We start from the raw sequence: 20,881 nt of genomic DNA, 5'->3' as shown, positions 1-20,881 counted from the left end.
TCGGTCAGAAAGTCCAGGATCCAGGCACTCAGGGCGGAGTTCAGACCCAGATAAATCGGCTTGTCAACCAGTCTGGTGGGGACTATGATGTTGAATAAACAGCAATCTCACATATCCCACCTTCTGACTATCAAGGTGAGAAAGGGTGTTGTGCAGTACCTGGGAGACCGCGTCGTCAGTGGACCTGTTTGTCCTGAATGCAAACTGCAATGGGTCCATGTTACTAGGGAGGGAGGCACAGTTGTAATCCTTGACCAGGCTCTCAAAGCATTTCATGACCACAGAGGTGAGTGCCACCTGTCTGTAGTCATTTAGGCCTGCTGGGGAGAAGCTTTCTGGCACAGGGATTATAGTGGACACCTTGAAGCAGGCAGGGACCATGGACTCGGCCAGGGATAGGTTGAATATAGTGGTGAACACTGGGGCCAGCTGATTGGCAAGTATTTGTCCTGTTATCCCATCCGGGCCAGCAGCTTTTCCAGTGTTCACCCCCAAGAACGCTCTCCTCACGCTGTGTTCTGTCAATGAGAGAGTGTGCTCCTCCCCCGCGGAGGACCCCCTCCCCTCCGCGACAACCGGCGTGCCAGTGATGCCATTAGCCGGTGAGCTAACGTCACCACTGTTCGCCCCGAATCTCGCATAAAAGGAGTTAAGATCGTTCGCAAGGGAGTTATCGGCACTCCCGATTTTGAGGAGGGGCTGACCTTATAGTCAGTTATCGTTCGTAGTCCCCGCCATACGCCTCCTGTCTCATTTTGGGCCATACTGTGCCTCCATCTTGTTCGCATATCTATTTTTTGCAACGGTTTCTGGTTAGGAAAAACCTGAACCTTCTTCGCGGCGACATTGCTGTTCGCTAACGTTGCTATTTCTGACACTGAATACATTCCCTGAGATCCATAGATGTCCCTAGATAGGCAGGGACACACTCATCCTGCACATGCCCACACTTATGGCCACTAAGGAAGGGCCACTTTAAAAATAGTATAGTATAACCGGAGATTGTATAAATTAGCATGTACAGAAAGACACTACCAAAGGACCTAGTATGTCCTCCATGCTCTGTAAATAACTTATGTAGATATACCGATATGCCCTAACATGTTACTTGTTTATTGCACAATGTTTCTTGTTTATTGCACAATGTTGATTCTATTATGTTATTTGCACATTGTTGCGGGCAAGGCCACCCGCATTTCATTGTATACTTGTATGCTGTGACAAATAAATCTCTTGACTTGACTTGACTTGACTTGATACCAAGAACATGCAAATGGACCTTGTAGAAGTGGAGCATACATATTTGGTGTTTATATAATGATTTGACCTATTTTTGACCTTCAAATGCAAGATTGCAAATGTTGAGCTCCAAAAGGGATTTTTTTCAAAATCGTCAGAGCCTTCATATTAGGCTCTAATGGAGCGGCCGGGTAGCGCAGCGGACTAAGCGTCTGTCTGCCACCGCATACGAATCCAGCAGTCAGCGGTGCCTCCGGCTTGGCCGGTTGTCATACTTACACAATTGGCAGTGTCAGCGGGAGGGAAGCCGGTGGGTGGTAATCTGGTTGTTGTAAACAGCGACTCCTACAGGTCGGTCGGGGCGCCTGCACAGCGAGGAAGGGATCTGGGTGAGGTAGTGTGCCCTCGCACGCGTTACACTCACCCAATGAGAGTCCTCGCTGCCAGGTAAAAAGAGGCTGCTGGCTGTCTCCTATGAATCGGAGGAAGCATGTGATAGACTTCAGGGCTCCCTAGACCGACCAGTGGGGGGCAAATGCGTGCAACGACCAGGAAGGGGAGGGGGGAATTGGCATAACGACAAAAAATTGGGATGGGAGGAAAATACAAGCAAAATAGGAGGAGAAAAAGTGGATACAAAAAAAATATTAGGCTCTAATGAAAGCTCTGCTCATCATTAATTGAATAATATACAGTGTAAGTACACTGAAGTAATCTCTGAGGTCAATAAAGTCAGTGGCGGCGGCCGCCCCGCCAAGGCAATGGTAGGGGAAACACTGCATACTTAGTATCTATTATTGTAGACTTGCTACATACTAATCAGGCAACAGGTTTGTTCTTTTTGCCTGCAGCCTGCCTTATCCTCTGAACAGCACATGGTGGCAGCAGAGTAGCACATAAGGAGCTAAGACGGCAGCACACCGCCTCTCTATCTGAACAGAGTAACATAAGGAGCTAAGACGGCAGCACACTGCCTCTCTATCTGAACAGAGTAACATAAGGAGCTAAGACGGCAGCACACTGCCTCTCTATCTGAACAGAGTAACATAAGGAGCTAAGACGGCAGCACACTGCCTCTATCTGAACAGAGTAACACAAGGAGCTAAGACGGCAGCACACTGCCTCTCTATCTGAACAGAGTAACATAAGGAGCTAAGACGGCAGCACACTGCTCTCTATTTGAACATAGTAACACAAGGAGCTAAGACGGCAGCACACTGCCTCTCTATCTGAACAGAGTAACATAAGGAGCTAAGACGGCAGCACACTGCCTCTCTATCTGAACAGAGTAACATAAGGAGCTAAGACGGCAGCACAGCGCCTCTCTATCTGAACAGAGTAACATAAGGAGCTAAGACGGCAGCACACTGCCTCTCTATCTGAACAGAGTAACACAAGGAGCTAAGACGCCAGCACAGCGCCTCTCTATCTGAACAGAGTAACATAAGGAGCTAAGACGGCAGCACACTGCCTCTCTATCTGAACAGAGTAACATAAGGAGCTAAGACGGCAGCACACCGCCTCTATCTGAACAGAGTAACATAATGAGCTAAGACGGCAGCACACTGCCTCTATCTGAACAGAGTAACATAAGGAGCTAAGACGGCAGCACACTGCTCTCTATCTGAACAGAGTAACATAAGGAGCTAAGACGGCAGCACAGCGCCTCTATCTGAACAGAGTAACATAAGAAGCTAAGACGGCAGCACAGCGCCTCTATCTGAACAGAGTAACATAAGGAGCTAAGACGGCAGCACACTGCCTCTCTATCTGAACAGAGTAACATAAGGAGCTAAGACGGCAGCACAGCGCCTCTCTATCTGAACAGAGTAACATAAGGAGCTAAGACGGCAGCACACTGCCTCTATCTGAACAGAGTAACATAAGGAGCTAAGACGGCAGCACACTGCCTCTCTATCTGAACAGAGTAACATAAGGAGCTAAGACGGCAGCACACTGCCTCTCTATCTGAACAGAGTAACATAAGGAGCTAAGACGGCAGCACACTGCCTCTCTATCTGAACAGAGTAACATAAGGAGCTAAGACGGCAGCACACTGCCTCTCTATCTGAACAGAGTAACATAAGGAGCTAAGACAGCAGCACACTGCCTCTCTATCTGAACAGAGTAACATAAGGAGCTAAGACGGCAGCACACTGCCTCTATCTGAACAGAGTAACACAAGGAGCTAAGACGGCAGCACACTGCCTCTATCTGAACAGAGTAACACAAGGAGCTAAGACGGCAGCACACTGCCTCTATCTGAACAGAGTAACATAAGGAGCTAAGACGGCAGCACAACGCCTCTATCTGAACAGAGTAACATAAGGAGCTAAGACGGCAGCACACTGCCTCTCTATCTGAACAGAGTAACATAAGGAGCTAAGACGGCAGCACACTGCCTCTCTATCTGAACAGAGTAACATAAGGAGCTAAGACGGCAGCACACTGCCTCTATCTGAACAGAGTAACATAAGGAGCTAAGACGGCAGCACACTGCTCTCTATCTGAACAGAGTAACACAAGGAGCTAAGACGGCAGCACACTGCCTCTATCTGAACAGAGTAACATAAGGAGCTAAGACGGCAGCACAGCGCCTCTCTATCTGAACAGAGTAACATAAGGAGCTAAGACGGCAGCACACTGCTCTCTCTATCTGAACAGAGTAACATAATGAGCTAAGACGGCAGCACACTGCCTCTATCTGAACAGAGTAACACAAGGAGCTAAGACGGCAGCACAGCGCCTCTCTATCTGAACAGAGTAACACAAGGAGCTAAGACGGCAGCACACTGCCTCTATCTGAACAGAGTAACATAAGGAGCTAAGACGGCAGCACACTACCTCTCTATCTGAACAGAGTAACATAAGGAGCTAAGACGGCAGCACACTGCCTCTCTATCTGAACAGAGTAACATAAGGAGCTAAGACGGCAGCACACCGCCTCTCTATCTGAACAGAGTAACACAAGGAGCTAAGACGGCAGCACACTGCCTCTATCTGAACAGAGTAACATAAGGAGCTAAGACGGCAGCACAGCGCCTCTCTATCTGAACAGAGTAACATAAGGAGCTAAGACAGCAGCACACCGCCTCTCTATCTGAACAGAGTAACATAAGGAGCTAAGACGGCAGCACAGCGCCTCTCTATCTGAACAGAGTAACATAAGGAGCTAAGACGGCAGCACACTGCCTCTCTATCTGAACAGAGTAACATAAGGAGCTAAGACGGCAGCGCACTGCCTCTATCTGAACAGAGTAACATAAGGAGCTAAGACGGCAGCGCACTGCCTCTCTATCTGAACAGAGTAACATAAGGAGCTAAGACGGCAGCACACTGCCTCTCTATCTGAACAGAGTAACACAAGGAGCTAAGACGGCAGCACACCGCCTCTCTATCTGAACAGAGTAACATAAGGAGCTAAGACGGCAGCACACTGCCTCTATCTGAACAGAGTAACATAAGGAGCTAAGACGGCAGCACACTGCCTCTCTATCTGAACAGAGTAACATAAGGAGCTAAGACGGCAGCACACTGCCTCTATCTGAACAGAGTAACATAAGGAGCTAAGACGGCAGCACACTGCCTCTATCTGAACAGAGTAACATAAGGAGCTAAGACGGCAGCACACTGCCTCTATCTGAACAGAGTAACATAAGGAGCTAAGACGGCAGCGCACTGCCTCTATCTGAACAGAGTAACATAAGGAGCTAAGATGGCAGCACACTGCCTCTCTATCTGAACAGAGTAACATAAGGAGCTAAGACGGCAGCACACTGCTCTCTATCTGAACAGAGTAACATAAGGAGCTAAGACGGCAGCACACTGCTCTCTATCTGAACAGAGTAACACATAAGGAGCTAAGACGGCAGCACACTGCTCTCTCTATCTGAACAGAGTAACACTGTCACTGAAGTAGAGCTGTCAGTTTATCACGTTAATTAGATTAATTACACAGCAAATTATCGCGTTATGAAAATTAATAAAAAAAATTAAATAAAAAAATCTTTTAATCGCTTTTTTATCATTCATTCCATAATAACGTAGAATAAACAGGCGGAGACGCTGGGCTCGCCTGTTCGAGCCCAGCGCTCCACATTGCTTTCGGTTTAGCTGGTCGTTCATACTACCGTACTTTTCAGACTATAAGCCGCGGCTTTTTCCCCCATTTTTCGACCCTGCGGCTTATATAGCGGTGCGGCTTATATGTGGACAAAACCCGAAAATCGAAATATTGCTTTTTTTACTGCATTGAAATGTTATTTATTTGTTCCCTTATTTGCTAAACTTAATACAACTTGTAAATGAGTTAATGTTATTTGTCCGACAGTATTGTGTCCCAATGGGAGTCATTCTCTGTAGAGGTGGGAACTTAAAGCTCAATATAAGAACGGCCATTCACCACCACTCACAGAATCGAGAAAGAGCAATCAATCTGTCAATCCTTTCCGTGTCCGGGCCGGGTGAGGTTTCCCGTGTTGAGTCAAATTAAGCAGCAGGCTCCACTCCTTACATATGGTAATTAAACATTAAAACACATGCGGCTTATAGTCCAGTGCGGCTTATATATGTACACATCATTCAATTTAGCTGCTGCGGCTTATAGTCAGGTGCGGCTTATAGTGCGAAAAGTACGGTAATACACATTGGCCGTATTAGGGGGTGGGAAACTGATGGGTGTGGATCGGGCGTTGTGGACAGCGACTCCTACAGGTCGGTTGGTGCGCCTGCGCAGTAGAATCAGGAAGTGTCGGGGGCAGCGTGAGCCTCCCACGCGTTACTCCTCGCCACTGAGAGATCGAGCCGCGCAGGTGAAAAGATGCGACTGCTGTTACCTCAAGTACCGGAGGGGACTTGTGCTATGTATGACTTAGTCCACATTGCAGGCGGCTTGTGGGAGGCAAGAAACAGCGTTCGTGACAGGGGAGGGTTGAATTGGGTGATACGAAATTGGGATGGGAGAAAATATAGAAAATGGGAGAAAAAGTGGATACAAAAAAATTACGTAGAATAAACATTACAATTTCTTTTTTTTTTAATGGTCCATTTGCATGTTCTTGGTATCTGATTCTAGGGACATCTATGAATCTCATGGAATGTACTGTATTCCCAGTGTCAGAAATACTGTGTCTGTTACTAGGCTTGAGAAAATTGTAATGAACCAAATGAGAATATCAATTAAAATGTTTATTTATTTATTTTTATCTTTGACTGTGAATAACACCATGCTAAAATTTACCAGACCTGAAAAATCTAAGCAAATGAATAAAGGGAAGATGATTAAACAGAAGGTTTTGTACATACAGTACTGAATTCTGCCATCCGGACACATGCAATTTGAAATAGGATTATAGAATATCGGGCCTAAAATTTTATGCGATTAAAATGTGATTAATTAATTACAAATCCTGTAATTAATTAGATACATTTTTTTAATCGCCTGACGGCAGCACACTGCCTCTCTATCTGAACAGAGTAACATAAGGAGCTAAGACAGCAGCAACTGCCAACTCTCCACATAAGCGAGCGTCACACATCCTGCCATCTCAGTTCAACTTGCAGTGGTGCTGCAGCTGACTCATGGCCTACTACCATTTGTTTCTGAAAATGTTGTTATCCTTTTGGGGACAAAGACATCGCCGGATAGCTTGCTGTTGCTGATCTTGTTAGTGTTGGTTTAGATTCACCGTTTGCAAACTGTATGCAATGTGTTGGCGACATTAGTGCTGGCTAGCATAATGTTAGCTTGCTGGCTCTACAATTTATCCTATTTGCTGCAGTGGTAAATAAACGTTACCATTGCATGAGCGTCTAATGATTATTGATCCCCTTGGGGAATTTCGGGCGTCATAGCTGCATGGGAAAGGGGGAGGGGAGGTACAGGTATGGGCAGGGGAATGGTAGAAAGACGTGAATATAGGCAATTTCTTTATATAAAATATAAATATATAATGAGAAAAAGAAATGGTGTAAACAATATAATAATGTAAACAAAGGTGCATATGAGGGTCTGTATGCCCCATTGGTTATATTATACATGACTCTCAATGAATATAGCAGAGTTCGCACAAGGTCCTTGAACTTGATTTTTTTACCCAAAAAAAGTCTAGGCCTGGAATTCCTTGAACAGCCTCTTTTTTTTTAACAAGGTGATTAAAAAGTCCTTGCAATTCAAATCAACCATTCGCAATTGAATGTTTTGTTCATCTATGATCAAATTGTTCTGAATCAAGAAATCGTTGTTTCTTTGTTCCGTCTCGCAGGCTTCAACTGCTTTCCTCATTTCTTTGTGTGATGCTCTAGCTGGCAAGCAGGCCAAGAAGATGCTTAAAAAACAGCATTTAAAAGTGAATTGTATCCTTCGAGTGACATCCTTGAAAATGAAAAAGATTGTGCTTGGAAAAGTACTTAAAAGTCCTTGAATTTCATTTTGCAATGTCTGGGAACCCTGATATAGGCAATACATTTTTTTGTATCCGAGTATACGGTATACTATGAGTCTCTCTTACAGTTGTGCTCTGTTTAGTTAGTCATGAGTGGTTAAAAAGATCAACACCGGTTTAATTGAAAATACAGAACAATGAATATACTTTACAAAACGGGACAATACAGAATGAAACAACGTTGACTTTACTTTGGCTGCATCCTGGGTAAGCCCCTCATGCCAAGTGGCCTTGTTCCCATGGCAACCTGTGATATTAACTTGGTGCCGGAGGTGAATTTGCATTCCAATGATCTCAAAATAGTCTACATTTTAGGGGTGTGCCGTAACCATGGGCATTTCCAGCTCTGCCTGATGGACTGGTATTCTCAACAAACAAAAAACACCATGTGTTCCGCCTCTGTTGCACCTGCATTACTGCACACATTAATTATACCTTCTCATGTGGAAAATAGCCCTTGGTTTATTTGTTTAAAAGTCCATTATACACACTGAGATCTTAATGGAGCAGAATATTCGAATGTAATATTTATGCATGCTAGTAGGGCTGACCTTCGATTATTTTTTTTTGGAATTTGAAGCTTCGGGGCCAAGATTCGATTTTAATTCGAAATTCTTTCTTTTTATTTTTTTTTATGTTGTGGGACTTGTACAGCACTTTGTTCAACTTTGTCAGTGCTGTAAAGTTAAAATCTTAGACAAACTAAACACTTTGCTTCCATGAAATATTGTAAGCCGTCATTTGAGGCTTTATAAAAGCAGCACAATGAACACAAATCTGTCAGTGCCGAGTCCGACCTCATCTTAAATAACAAACAGCATTGCTTGTTGTAGTTAACAAAGAGAAGCAGAGTTGATTTAGCAATTTTTTTTAATTTTTAATTTTATACATAATCTAATTTTATTTTCATATTCGAAGCCCATGCCCATCGAACGAAACTTCGAAGTATTTAAGACAGCCCTACATGCTAGAAACATGTCCTCAGTGCAAGCGTTGTATTTTGTAAGATGTTTGACTGTATTCAGCAGAATTGACTGATTGATATTTTTTTTCTTCTCTCTCTCTCTCTCTCTCTCTCTCTCTCTCGAAGGCACCCGTTTATATAAAAGAATATGCACGGATATACTTCACAGGATCAAACGCACTCCAGTCGAAGGTCAGTGACGATGCAGATTCTAGTTTGCTTGCTTTTTGTGTGTATAATTGACCCATCTCAAACCCTACCCTCTTTTCTTGTTCCTCCAATCAAGAACAACTAAGTTTGTCTGAGGGAAGCAACTACCTAGTGCTTTCACTGTCTACAACTGCCTTACACTGTAATCATAATAATCACAACTACCTACCTCATACTATAGTCTATAACTTTGTATGATAGCATGTACAATAGTGCTGAATATTCCCTATATATTTACCGCATATATACATATCTGTCTGAATATACCTGCATATACTTCTCATATATACCTACTTATACACCTGCATATAACCCATAACTCTGTATGATGGCATGTGCAATAATGCTGTATATACTGTATATATCTATGTTTATCCACATATGTCGATACATACCTGCATATAATCCTTTTTACTTATCTGTAGATACTATATTATCTGTACATATCCCTTACCTACTCTTACTAGTTACGCTGCTGGCCAGTATGACTTACTACCATAGTGTCTTTATACCTGTATCACTGTACATATTAATACTACATATTACATGTACATACATCTGATTAGCACCATTACTCAGTAGTACTAATTTATATATTTTATACCCAGTTTAAACACCTGTACATTGTATATTACTGTTGCACTTTACTGTTACATTTGCACTCTGGTTGGATGCCAACAGTCTTTTCATTGTACTGTACTTGTGCTGTGTATGATGACGATACATTTGAATCTAATCTAAGTTGCATTGGGAGGATCAGGAAAAGAGAGGCATGGTTTGAGACGGGTGAAAACATACTCACCTCACTCTTACTGCTGACCTCACTCTTACTGACCCCACTCTTACTGACCTCACTCTTACTGACCTCACTCTTACTGACCTCACTCTTACTGACCTCACTCTTACTGACTTCACTCTTACTGACCCCACCGTGTCACCTCCTTCCTCCAGGACGACCTGGCTCTGTGTGCCGGCGCCGGGGACGTGACTGTGGCCGGGAGCGCGGTGCCAGACTGTGCTCCTTCCCCCTCCGTCAGAGCAGGAGCAGGAGGACGTGTGGCGGTCACCAGTACCTCCAGCTCCCCGGGGTCGTCCGGGAGTCAGAGCCACACTGAGACCGCTCTCAAAGAGCTGTACCAGCAGGTCAGCACCATGCCGGAGTCTACCAAGAAGAAGAAACTCATCAGACAGGTGAGTGTTGCCCTACGCACTCTTTAACCATCTCAAATCATTTCAAACCTTTTATTTAAACTCGAAAAGGCAACGGAGGTTTCCCTCATTTACGGTCCCGTTCGAGTGTACGTACAGAAATAAGCCAGAAAAAGCACATGAAATCACACAGCATATAAAAAATCACCGACATGACGAAGCAAAAAGCAAGGATAACAAATCAATTAAAACACGTACAACTTGATTGACAAATGTTGGAGATCAAGGGTTTAAAATCTGCAACAGAGGGGAGAATCTCGAGCTTTAAGGACCATTGGAGTTCATTCCATGAGCTAGAGAGGGGCATCGTAGCAACATGCAGATTTACCCTGTTCGGAGCAAACTCATGTAGAAAGGCCTGGGACTGAAGGGACACGCGGGTGTGTCCATCACTGTTGGAAGTGTCCTTGAGCAAGACACTGAACCTGCTCCAAGGACGCCGCAAACTGTTGATCCTATGCTGTGACCCCCTTGGTGAAGTGCAGATGTTAGGCTGATGTCGCCTGTATTTTCACTATATTATGTAACAACAATCACAAAACGCGGTTTTATATACCGTACTTTTCGCACTATAAGCCGCACCTGAATATAAGCCGCAGCAGCTAAATTGAATGATGTGTACATATATAAGCCGCACTGGACTATAAGCCGCAGGTGTTTTAATGTTTAATTACCATATGTAATTAGCATTGGGACACAATACTGTCGGACAAATAACAAGAATTAACTCATTTACAAGTTGTATTACGTTTAGCAAATAAGGGAACAGATAAATAACATTTCAATGCAGTCAAAAAAGCAATATTTAGATTTTTACATTTTCGGGTTTGGTCACGTCGAGTCACATATAAGCCGCATCGTTATATAAGCTTATAGTCCGAAAAGTACGGTAGTTATATGGTTGCGGTGGACTACAGTAAACTGACCTTCCTTTAGAGGAAATTCACCCACTACTAATGTTAACAATGAAGAGGGACATGTGGAAAACGCTGAGGCGAAAGAAACGAAACAAACCGATATTAAGTACACAGGACGTGCTACACTACTATTGTTAACGTTACATTGTTGACATGACATTGAGCCCGAAAGGAGACCGCCTGCCAACAAAATATTATTTGTTAACGCTACATCAGAGAATGAATTTATTCACAAAAAGGATCACTGTTCAACATTATCAAAGACTCCTGCCTGTGACCGATAATAAGTACTTGTGATTAACGTTACTAGGCTGCAGCTAAGGTTACATCGATCCATTGTCTGTGTACGTCAGGTTTTTATTAATTATCAATTATGTGAAGTAACGTTATCGGTTTGTTGGACATGGTTGATGCTGCGTCCATCTCTGCCAGAGTTGTGTCAGTTTTGACGGGGCAGAAAGGTTCAGAGAGGATAACCGTTTGGAAGTGACGGATAGGTTACCATCCGCAAAGTTGTTGTTTCTGCAAAGGCACGATTACATCAGGTTCTGATTTAAGAAAACGAACAAATGGACGGTAATACCTTCCGTCACATTTCTATCTGCTTCCATCCGACGTATCAATGTAGCCGCAGCCTAACCATGCCTTCCTGCATTTCTCTATGACCCGCACAAGTATTACATGACAGATTATGGCCGTTCATTTCTACATCTGGCCAGTAAGCTGGAATCTTGTCGGTCACGCTGGCCGGCCAACGGAATTGTTAGCGGAAACCGCGTGGAACCGCCGCTGTAAGGTCATTGCTCACCACGCCTAAAAATAATAATATATAATATAATGGAACTTCCATTCTAGCCAAACAATGGTGGTTTTCTGCAACAAGCTGCCAGATGATCTGTCTTGCGTTAAAAAGGCATAACTCCGCTATAATGTAAGTAACATCAATCTAATACACGACGCAGCACTGAGTAGCGTGTGGCTCCTTAGCACTCCTCACCTCCACCTGACTCCCTTACAACACTGTGCTTATCATATGCAAATGAATGCATTCCTAGTTACCAGACCTGCCTAGTTACCATACATTCCTAGTTACCAGACCTGCCTAGTTACCATACATTCCTAGTTACCAAACCTGCCTAGTTACCAGACCTGCCTACTTCGAGAGAGAGAGAGACGGAGAGAGACGAGAGCACAGAGTGCGGACGCGTGTGTGTGTGTGTGTGCTCTAGTCGCGAGTGTGTAAAAAGCAGGGGGAGAGAGCTGAGGAGAGATCCCTCCGAGACTCGCACAGTATGAGCCTCTCTCTCTCTCTATCTGTCTGTAAATGTAACAATCATGTAAATGTAACAATCAAATTCAATGTAACTATCGATAACGTTAGCTAGCTATTTTTGGATCTCGAGGAACCAATTTTATATGACAGCCCCGCCTCCATTCGCTAACCAACCAATCAATGCTGTGCAACATCCACGCAAACGGTTGTGTTGCAGTCGCTAGTTAGATTTTTGTGATGGGTACGCAACACTCTCTGCAACCCACTCTGCGACGGTTGCAGATGTCGCAGAGCCCATGTTGTGTGTCACTGTTGCGTTGCAGTTGCTCGAGCATGCAGAGCCCTTGACTACCATAGTGTCTTTATACGTGTATCATTGTACATATAAATACTACAACTCTGTACTTGCATCTGATTAGCATTATTACTCACTCAGTAGTACTAATTTGTATATGTTATACCTAGGGATGCTCGATATTGGCTTTTTTACCAATACCGATATACATTAACACAACATTATGCATACTTTTGACCATAAATAAAATCAGAATTTGTTCTTACTTGCTTGCCTGGGTAAATAAAGGTTATAGAAATGTAAAAAAATTTAAAATCTTTTTATTTTTATTTATTTTTAACCGATACCGATATTTTCCGATATCACATTTTAATGCCAATATCGGACATCCCTAGTTTAATCACCTGTACATTGTATATTGCTGTTGCACTTCACTGCTACATTTGCACTCTGGTTGAATGGCAAACCTTTTTTCGTTGTACTGTACTTGTGGTGTATAATTACAATACATTTGAATCACATCTAAACGGAAAGCAACCTACAGTTTTTAAATTGCTGTGTGTGCGTGTGTAGTTTGCAAAGCAGATTCCAGGGTTCTCTGCACAGGAATCTCCGACACCTTTCAACAGGAACCATCGCCGCTCGCGCTCCTTTGGGGGAATTATCAAGGTGGGTTTTCTCATCCAGTGTGACCGCGCTTCTGTCTTTTCAGCCACTACCTTCTACTCGGGGTGGGACGATATTTGGCCCTCGATAACGATAATATCACGATATCTGCGATAATCAATATATTGCAATACATTTCATCTATGATGCATCTCGATATCTGGATATAACTGAAGAAGAAAAAATAACCATGAAAAGGCAAAAAGCTGGTATTATGTATTTATTCACAGAGTTGACATGAAATCTTCAGATTCTTGAGTGTGCATCACAAACTGGCCAATTGTACATGAAACAATGTACAACAAAGTGCATAGTGCCTCTTTAACACACACTGCCCACTACTTGATGATTATTAACTATTAATTATGTCCCCAACAGAAAACTGTTACCATCTGTCACCAATAAAAACATGTATATATCATCCGTTTCATCTAATAAGATAACGTTTTCAGTCTGTTCACCTCATTCCAATCATTTATATTGCAGTAAAATGGGGTCGTCCTAATAAAAAATTATAATAAAACGTTTTTTGATTGTGTCGCAAGAGGAAGTGCGACGATATAGTATAGAATAGAAATACTTTATATTCTTATATACGTATAAGGACTATATATCGCTGTGGCGATTTTCTTTGTTCCACCCCTACTATCTATTGGTGAGTAGGGATGCACACCAATATCATACCGATGTGGCTTTGCTGTGATTCCTGACATAATTGGGGCAATTGACCTGTCTCAAACCCCACCCTCTTTTCTTGATCCTCCAATCACAACTGTTGCTTTACCGTCCCCGGTCTCTCCTCTCGTCCCTACCTTTTCGCTGGGTCTGGCTGGGGTCTTCTGGGGCCCTTTGGTCCCTGAGGGGGCCGGGGCAGGAACACACTTGTCACGGGAGACGGCTGGTTTCTCCTCTTTTCTCTCCACCGTTTCTCCCTCCTTCCCCTTAAATTGAGCTCCAAGTGATATTAAAAAAAAGTCTTAAATGGAACAGATACCCTGTAAAACCAACTGATAGTAAATCTTGTGTGTGCTGTGAACCAGAGGAGGGTGTTGGGGAGCCAGTCCTCAGCAGAGAAGAAGGTCAGCAGACCACCGCCTCCTGTACGCAGCGGCTCAGTGGACGGCTATGGGAAAGAGAACGTTGGCTCTGCAGCAGTGAGTATAACCTTCACATTTAGTCATTCATTTAGTTTACATTCATTCAAAGCGACCTTACAAATTGTGTACAACAAGTCAGCAGGAGGGGTACACCTCTGGCAGGGTAAGTGGTATCGTTTGTCTAACGGTGACAAATTTGAGTGCCTCAGTCATTAGATATAGTAGCATAGTAAGTAGTAGTATAACTATAGACATAGTAACATATAGAAGATAGTTTGAGTGGGTTTCAGCTAGGGCTGGGCGATATAACTATAAATATCGCGATATATTTTAATAATTGATATCGAATATCGAAATTAAAAAAAATATATCGAAAAATCTTTTATATATATATATATATATATATATATATATATTTTTTTTTTACCTGCAACAGGGCAGTTTTAAAACCAGAGACAGTGGACAGACTTGTCGTTCTTGCCTGCAACTTAAAGTAATGGCTTTGCTTGTCCAAATGACAATACTGACCAAATTGAGATTTATTTTTCTCTTGTCCATTTATTTTGTTTGCTTTCTAATTTAAAATACAGTTTGAAACTGTCTGTACACAGTAGGCTATGTGTGCTAGCAGAACTAGACTCCAGTCACGGTGCACATGTGCGGTGGTTTGTCCACCAAAAAAGCGCCAAAAGATAGAAAATAAACTAGCAGAGCCAGAACTGTTCAACTCCCCTGGAGCCACAGCCAGCAGAGAAGCCGGTTTACTTTCGCTTTTAAACCAGCTGCAGCCTGAGAACTGGAGTGTGAGGGGATGTAACACTAAAGATGGCGGCAACGACAAAGAATTGCTGCAAAATAAACATACAGCTGTTGTTTAGAAAAAAAGTTTTAAAAAGTTTTAAAAAAAGTTTCAATTTTTTTTTTTTTTTTTATACTTATAACAATTTCGATAATTATCGATATCGAGAAATATGATAACATTATCATATCGTTATCGCAATATGATTTTTTTCCATATCGCCCAGCCCTAGTTTCAGCTGTTCTGACTGGTGCGAAGTTTGCACCACCACCACCGTGGAGCCAGGACAGAGAATAGCCTGCTTAATTTCAGTGACCCCCAGGCAGTGTTGTAGTCGAGTCACTAAGGCCATGTCCAGACGAAAACGATTTTGGTCGTATGAGTCAAAACTATTTTATCGTATGCACCTTTCATCCACACGGAACTGTCTTCTGGTAGCCTGCATACGCTATTTTCTGAGAACGGCTCCCAGAGTGGGCAAATCTGAAGACGCCCCCCTTGCGTTGCTGTCTTTACAAGCCTATACGCGTCTTTTCCTGAACCGATGACGCGATAGCCCACCTCTCCCTTAACCCGCATGTGCAAACTCGGCCAACATCACAACAACAATGGCATCGTACAGAGTAGTTGCGTTCGTGTTACAGAAGCTATTGAGCTTGATCGGGCTTTTACAGCTAAATGTACTGCGTCTGTACTACCACCGTCGACAACAGATCGACATCTCCCTTAATCCGCAAACCCAGCCAACAAAAAATAAACATGATACATATGTCTTATATGTCCTGATATGTCCTGGCTAGAAGTGTTTATTAAACACCGGGAGGCTACTGTGATGAAATACACAATACGATACTAGTAGCTAGAGATTAGCGTCACATAGCGGGCCTTTTTCTGAACCCAAATAAGCTAGCTAAGTAGCCAAGCACATGGACTGTTCCATAGCATACGCCTTCAGTTGATCATGACAAATCCTCTCTTACCTTGACTATTAAAAAGCCTCCATAATTTAGTAAACAGTATTCCCATGGCTGGTGTTGAGATTTACGATGCCAGCTTGTGAGAATTCGTTGTAGCCAGCCAGCTAGAGTTGATGCTATTCAATGCTATCAACATTAGCTAAATAGCTAACCAACTAAATACAAGCACGTAGACTGTTCCATAGCATACGCCTTCAGTTGATCATGACAAATCCTCTCTTACCTTGACGATTAAAAAGCCTACATAATTTAATAAATTGTATTCCCATGGCTGGTGTTGAGATTTAGTATATCAAAAAGCAGGGTAGCCGGACCAGCACTCTCAGGTTCAATGTTTTTAATGGCAGCCTGAATAGGAAACAGACATGTTTCGGACTATGTCCTTCTTCAGTGATATGGCTAGTCCGAAACATGTCTGTTTCCTATTCAGGTTGCCATTAAAAACATTGAACCTGAGAGTGCTGGTCCGGCTACCCTGCTTTTTGATATACTCAACTTTATGGGATTACAGCACCCAGTGTCAGAACTTGAGAGCGCGGTCTAACTTGACTATGGTGTTGAGATTTACAATGACAGTGGTATCCTGAGGTAACGTTAAATACAGACAACTTTTGATTACCAACGATAGCTAGCAAGCTAACTAAATAGCTTTGTTTGTCTGGACTATCATACTAGCTAACATACCCAACTAACGTTAACGTTAATGCCATTCAGAATTTATTAACATAGCTACAACACACAGTAACGTTAATACAACATGCATCATTGTTTACAATGAATGGGTGGGGCTAGTCGAAAGGACTGGACACGGACAAGTTAAACATCAATCAATTAATTTAATACAACAGGTAGTTCGAGCTGCACTGTCGGCTTTGACACGCTCTCTCTCTCCTGCCGATTAAAATCAGCAGCTCTCCCTCCTCATCATGATTGCCTGTAGGCTGTAGCTGCATTTGGCGCATGTGAGCCGCGGTGTCTCTCTCCTCTCCTTTGGAAACTAGCGTCGTTGGCTCAAAAGCACAGAACCGGACGACACAAGTTGTTCCGCTAGTGAAAACAATGATAACACTTCCGGTCGGGGGGGTTTAAAAATAAAAGAGTGACGTCTAAAACACCGGAAATACTTTTATTTTGTACATTTGCGGCAGCGTTTCAGCATTATCAGTGTTCTCATTTGGACGCACTAGTTTTTTTAAAACAATTTCGTGTTTACGGAAAACGAAATGAAAACGAAAAAGATCTAAATCGTTTTCGTCTGGACAAGGCCTAAATCTCGAGGTCGAGTCTCGAGTCCCCAGTGTTCGAGTCTGAGTCCAAGTCTGAGTCACCAAAGAAGAGTTGAGTCGAGTCCCCATTACCCTAGTCAAGAGTCCGAGTTCAAGTCATCGAGGTTGAGTCACCTCCACTCTGGCAGTCAAAGAGCTGACATACCAATGAAAAAAGGTCTACATGATTAAACATAATAATGACACGGCGGTCACCATCTCAAAGAGTTTATTTACTTTGTGACACGATAGCCAAACAAATTCACTAGCCATCGATATCTTATGCCAAATGATTAGGGCCTATTACAAAAATAAATATATAGTATAACTATATCAATTAACAAGTCAAGAGACCTCGTCTGCACCTTCCAAGTCCGAATGCAGTCAAAATGCTAGAGTCGAAGTCATCAGTGCCCAAGTCGAGTCACAAGTCCTGACAATCAGTCCAGGACTCTAGTATTACAACACTGCCCCTAGGAGCCTGAAGAGGAGTGGGTCTTAGGTGGCCAGAAGATGCAGAGCATAGGGATCTTGAGGATGTTTAGTTAGATACCATTGACCGGAGGGGGGGAGCCGTCCCCCTTGTTGCACTGAATATCGGGTCAAGAACCTTGAAGTGGATTTCGTGCTGCAATGGGAAGCAGTCCAGCTCTCTGAGACGTGGGCTGACTAGGCGGGCCACTGTGTTCTGTATGAGTTGAAGTGCCTCGGTGGTGCAAGCCGGTAAACCAGCTAGCAGAGAATTGCCATAGTCAAGACATGACTGTTGATTGCAGGAGGAGTTGGGTAATGCTGGAGTCACAGGAGAACAAGAGGTCCAGGGAGCTGCCAGCCTTGTGGTGGGGGGGCGTGACGGTGGTGGGGTGAGGTCGAAAGACTGGGAGAAGGAGAGAGGCCGAGAAGGGTCAGGTAGGTTGAAGTCATACATTGGCACCAGAGGGTCTTCTGGGAAGGAGCTTAAAAGCATGTCCAGCTCGTCTGGAAAGTGTTCGAGGGCATCTGGAGGGTGACGGAGAATAACAGTGGTGAGATTGAATGGACTATAGATAAAGACCATATACAGCTTGATGTTCAAGGGAGGAGAGGGTGAGATCAGGTGTTGATATTATGCTTGTAGTCCAGGAGGGAGAGGTCAGAAGGCCAGTGCCTCCCTCCACCACGTTTGGACCATCTGGGTGCGTGAGAGAAGCTGTATGCTGTAGATAAGGCTGCAGGTGTTGTGGAGTTCTCCGGTGTTATCCGGGTCTCTGCGAGAGCCAGGAGTTGGAGGTCTATGCTGTTGAGCGTCGTAGGCATTTATGAAGCCTGCTTTCTTCACGGCTGATTGGCAGTTCCATAAGCCCTCTCATATGGAGTCGGGTATATTTGCTGCCATGGACGGGTAGCGCAGGTTGGCGGGATTGCTTCTGGACTGATGTGGAACGGCTTGAAGAAGGAGATTGAAGTAGGGATAGGTAGGAAGTACGGGGGGGGGGTAGACAGAAGATAAAGAGGGGGCGAAGAGGACATCTGAAAAACTAAGTAATTGAATGAGATCTACTTGTGTTCTGTAGGGTGATCTCTCCGGTCAGGGTCGTCCTTCCTCTGAGAACTCCCGCAGGAAAACTCCCTTGTCTTTGTTCGCCTGTCTATACTTGAAAGGGGGTGAAAAGAAGCAGAACTTGTGGGAGGAAAAAGCACAAGTTTGTCTGTTATTCAAACCAAACCAATGAAAGTGTCATGCTGAATAAATGGTGGACTGTATGGTTTCGCTCCTATAAAGCTGTCAGCATCTGGTGACTACAGTAGTCTCTCCCCTGACTACACTGGAGGACTCTCCCGTACCTCTAGTGCACTCTGTGGCTAACCACAGGCTGTGACGGCCACAAGTTTGCTCAATATGGCTTATATTACCGACGATGGGCTAAGCCTGAGTGTCAGAGATGACATATCTACATTTTATTTTCTGTTCTCTCTCTCTCGCTTTCTCTCTCTGCATGTACGTATGTGTGTATATATATATATTTATTTATTTATGTACTGTATCTATCTCTCTCTCTCTGTGTATATGCATCTCTATCTCTCTTTCTCTTTCTGTCTCTCTCAATCTTTCTCGGTTTCTTTCTGTCTCTCATTCTCTGTGTGTGTATATATGTATATATAATCTCTCTCTCTTTCCCTCTCCTGCAGGATTCGTCTTCTCTTCAAAGGATGTGTTTTTCGCCAACTCTTTAGCGTAAAGTTTGGCCGATGGTACTGAAAGTAATCTTCTGACGTGTACGCCAACAGGGAGACCCAAGTGAACTCTCCCCCTACTTAATACCAAACTGTAAATAACGCATCACAGCGTTTTTATGATGGGATTGTTGTGTCGTGTCCAGTTTACGACTTACGGGTTTCTTCACCAAAAAAAAGAAAAAAAATGTTGTTTCTCTCTGTAAGACATAAACAAGATGAGTGTTTTGAGAGATGGTCAATTCCCTTAACTGGAAACAACGCGACATCTCTAATTTAAGATGTGTGCTAGATAGATTAGTATGAGAAACGACTGAATCATTCCCCAGTTTGGTTACTCCTACTGAAGCCGGATACATTTTGATGGGGGGGGGGGGGGGACTGTGTCTGCTGTAGACGTCTGCAGAGGTGATGTCCTCTCCTGGCGCTCAGCCGCGGCTCTGAGCTCTTCCATGTAGCATCTCTCTGGTCTCGCCGCCATTTTAGTTCTCTTTGTTTTTAAATCTTCCTCGTTCCGTTACAGAGGATGCAATTGATATTTGCTCTTAACCCTTTCACTGTCACACTACAGAAGGTTAACCCTTTACTATCACAATAAGATAAGATATTCCTTTATTGATCCCCTTGGGGAAATTCAGGCATCATAGCAGGAAGGGGGGGGGGGTACAGGTAGTAAAAACAACACAAGCAGTGTAAACAAATGGGTCAATATAATTTACTATCTAACTAACTGAAAATTATTCACAGTGTCACATAAGGTGCAGTATGCTTAAGGTAGTGTTATAATTTACTATCTACTGAAATATACATTGTTCACAGTATCCACTGAAATATACATTATTCACAGTATCGCAGTATCCCCAGTATATTACCGTCGGTAGTGTGATAGTAAAGGGTTAACCTTCTGTAGTGTGGCAGTGAGAGGGTTAACCTGCTCTTGTGTGGTCAGTGAAAGGGTTAACTTTCTGTGTATTGTCGCAGTGAAAGGGTTAACTATTTGGTAGTGTGACAGTGAAAGGGTTAACCGTGTTACAATTCCGAATGAATTGTACCGAAACCTTCGCTGACGAGTTTTAACACACAGGAAATCTAAATGCATACAGTGTAACGGTAACAAAGTTATATAATCTGTTGTTCTAGGGAAAGGTATGGTATAGGCCAAAAAAACTTGTATCTGTTGTGCTGGTTTTATTTTTATTTGGCTTAAGTTATTGGTGACTTTTGTGTTGGAGTGATGTATGGATTGAAGTGCTGCAGGGATAAATGATGGTGAATTCAAGAGTATTTTCCGGTGCCTTAAAGTGAACAAAAGC

The 20,881-nt window shown here is 43.4% G+C and overlaps 1 protein-coding gene across 1 annotated transcript in view; it reads left to right on the top strand.

Annotated features, from left to right (window-relative positions):
- LOC311234893 (rho GTPase-activating protein 19-like) overlaps positions 1 to 19,913 on the top strand; it is a 35,684-nt gene extending 15,771 nt beyond the window's left edge. Inside the window, exons 7-11 of the mRNA XM_084322159.1 lie at positions 8,773 to 8,838; positions 9,808 to 10,047; positions 13,124 to 13,219; positions 14,257 to 14,370; positions 19,524 to 19,913. Of these exons, the coding sequence (XP_084178285.1) occupies positions 8,773 to 8,838; positions 9,808 to 10,047; positions 13,124 to 13,219; positions 14,257 to 14,370; positions 19,524 to 19,568 (561 nt within the window). The 3' untranslated portion in view covers positions 19,569 to 19,913. The remainder of the gene's footprint in view (positions 1 to 8,772; positions 8,839 to 9,807; positions 10,048 to 13,123; positions 13,220 to 14,256; positions 14,371 to 19,523) is intronic.
- Positions 19,914 to 20,881: the final 968 nt, after the last annotated feature.

Source organism: Notolepis coatsorum (assembly GCF_963971535.1).
Source record: "Notolepis coatsorum genome assembly, chromosome: 9".
In the NCBI taxonomy this organism is placed as follows: Eukaryota; Metazoa; Chordata; class Actinopteri; order Aulopiformes; family Paralepididae; genus Notolepis; species Notolepis coatsorum.
This window is presented reverse-complemented; position numbering and strand designations above follow the sequence as displayed.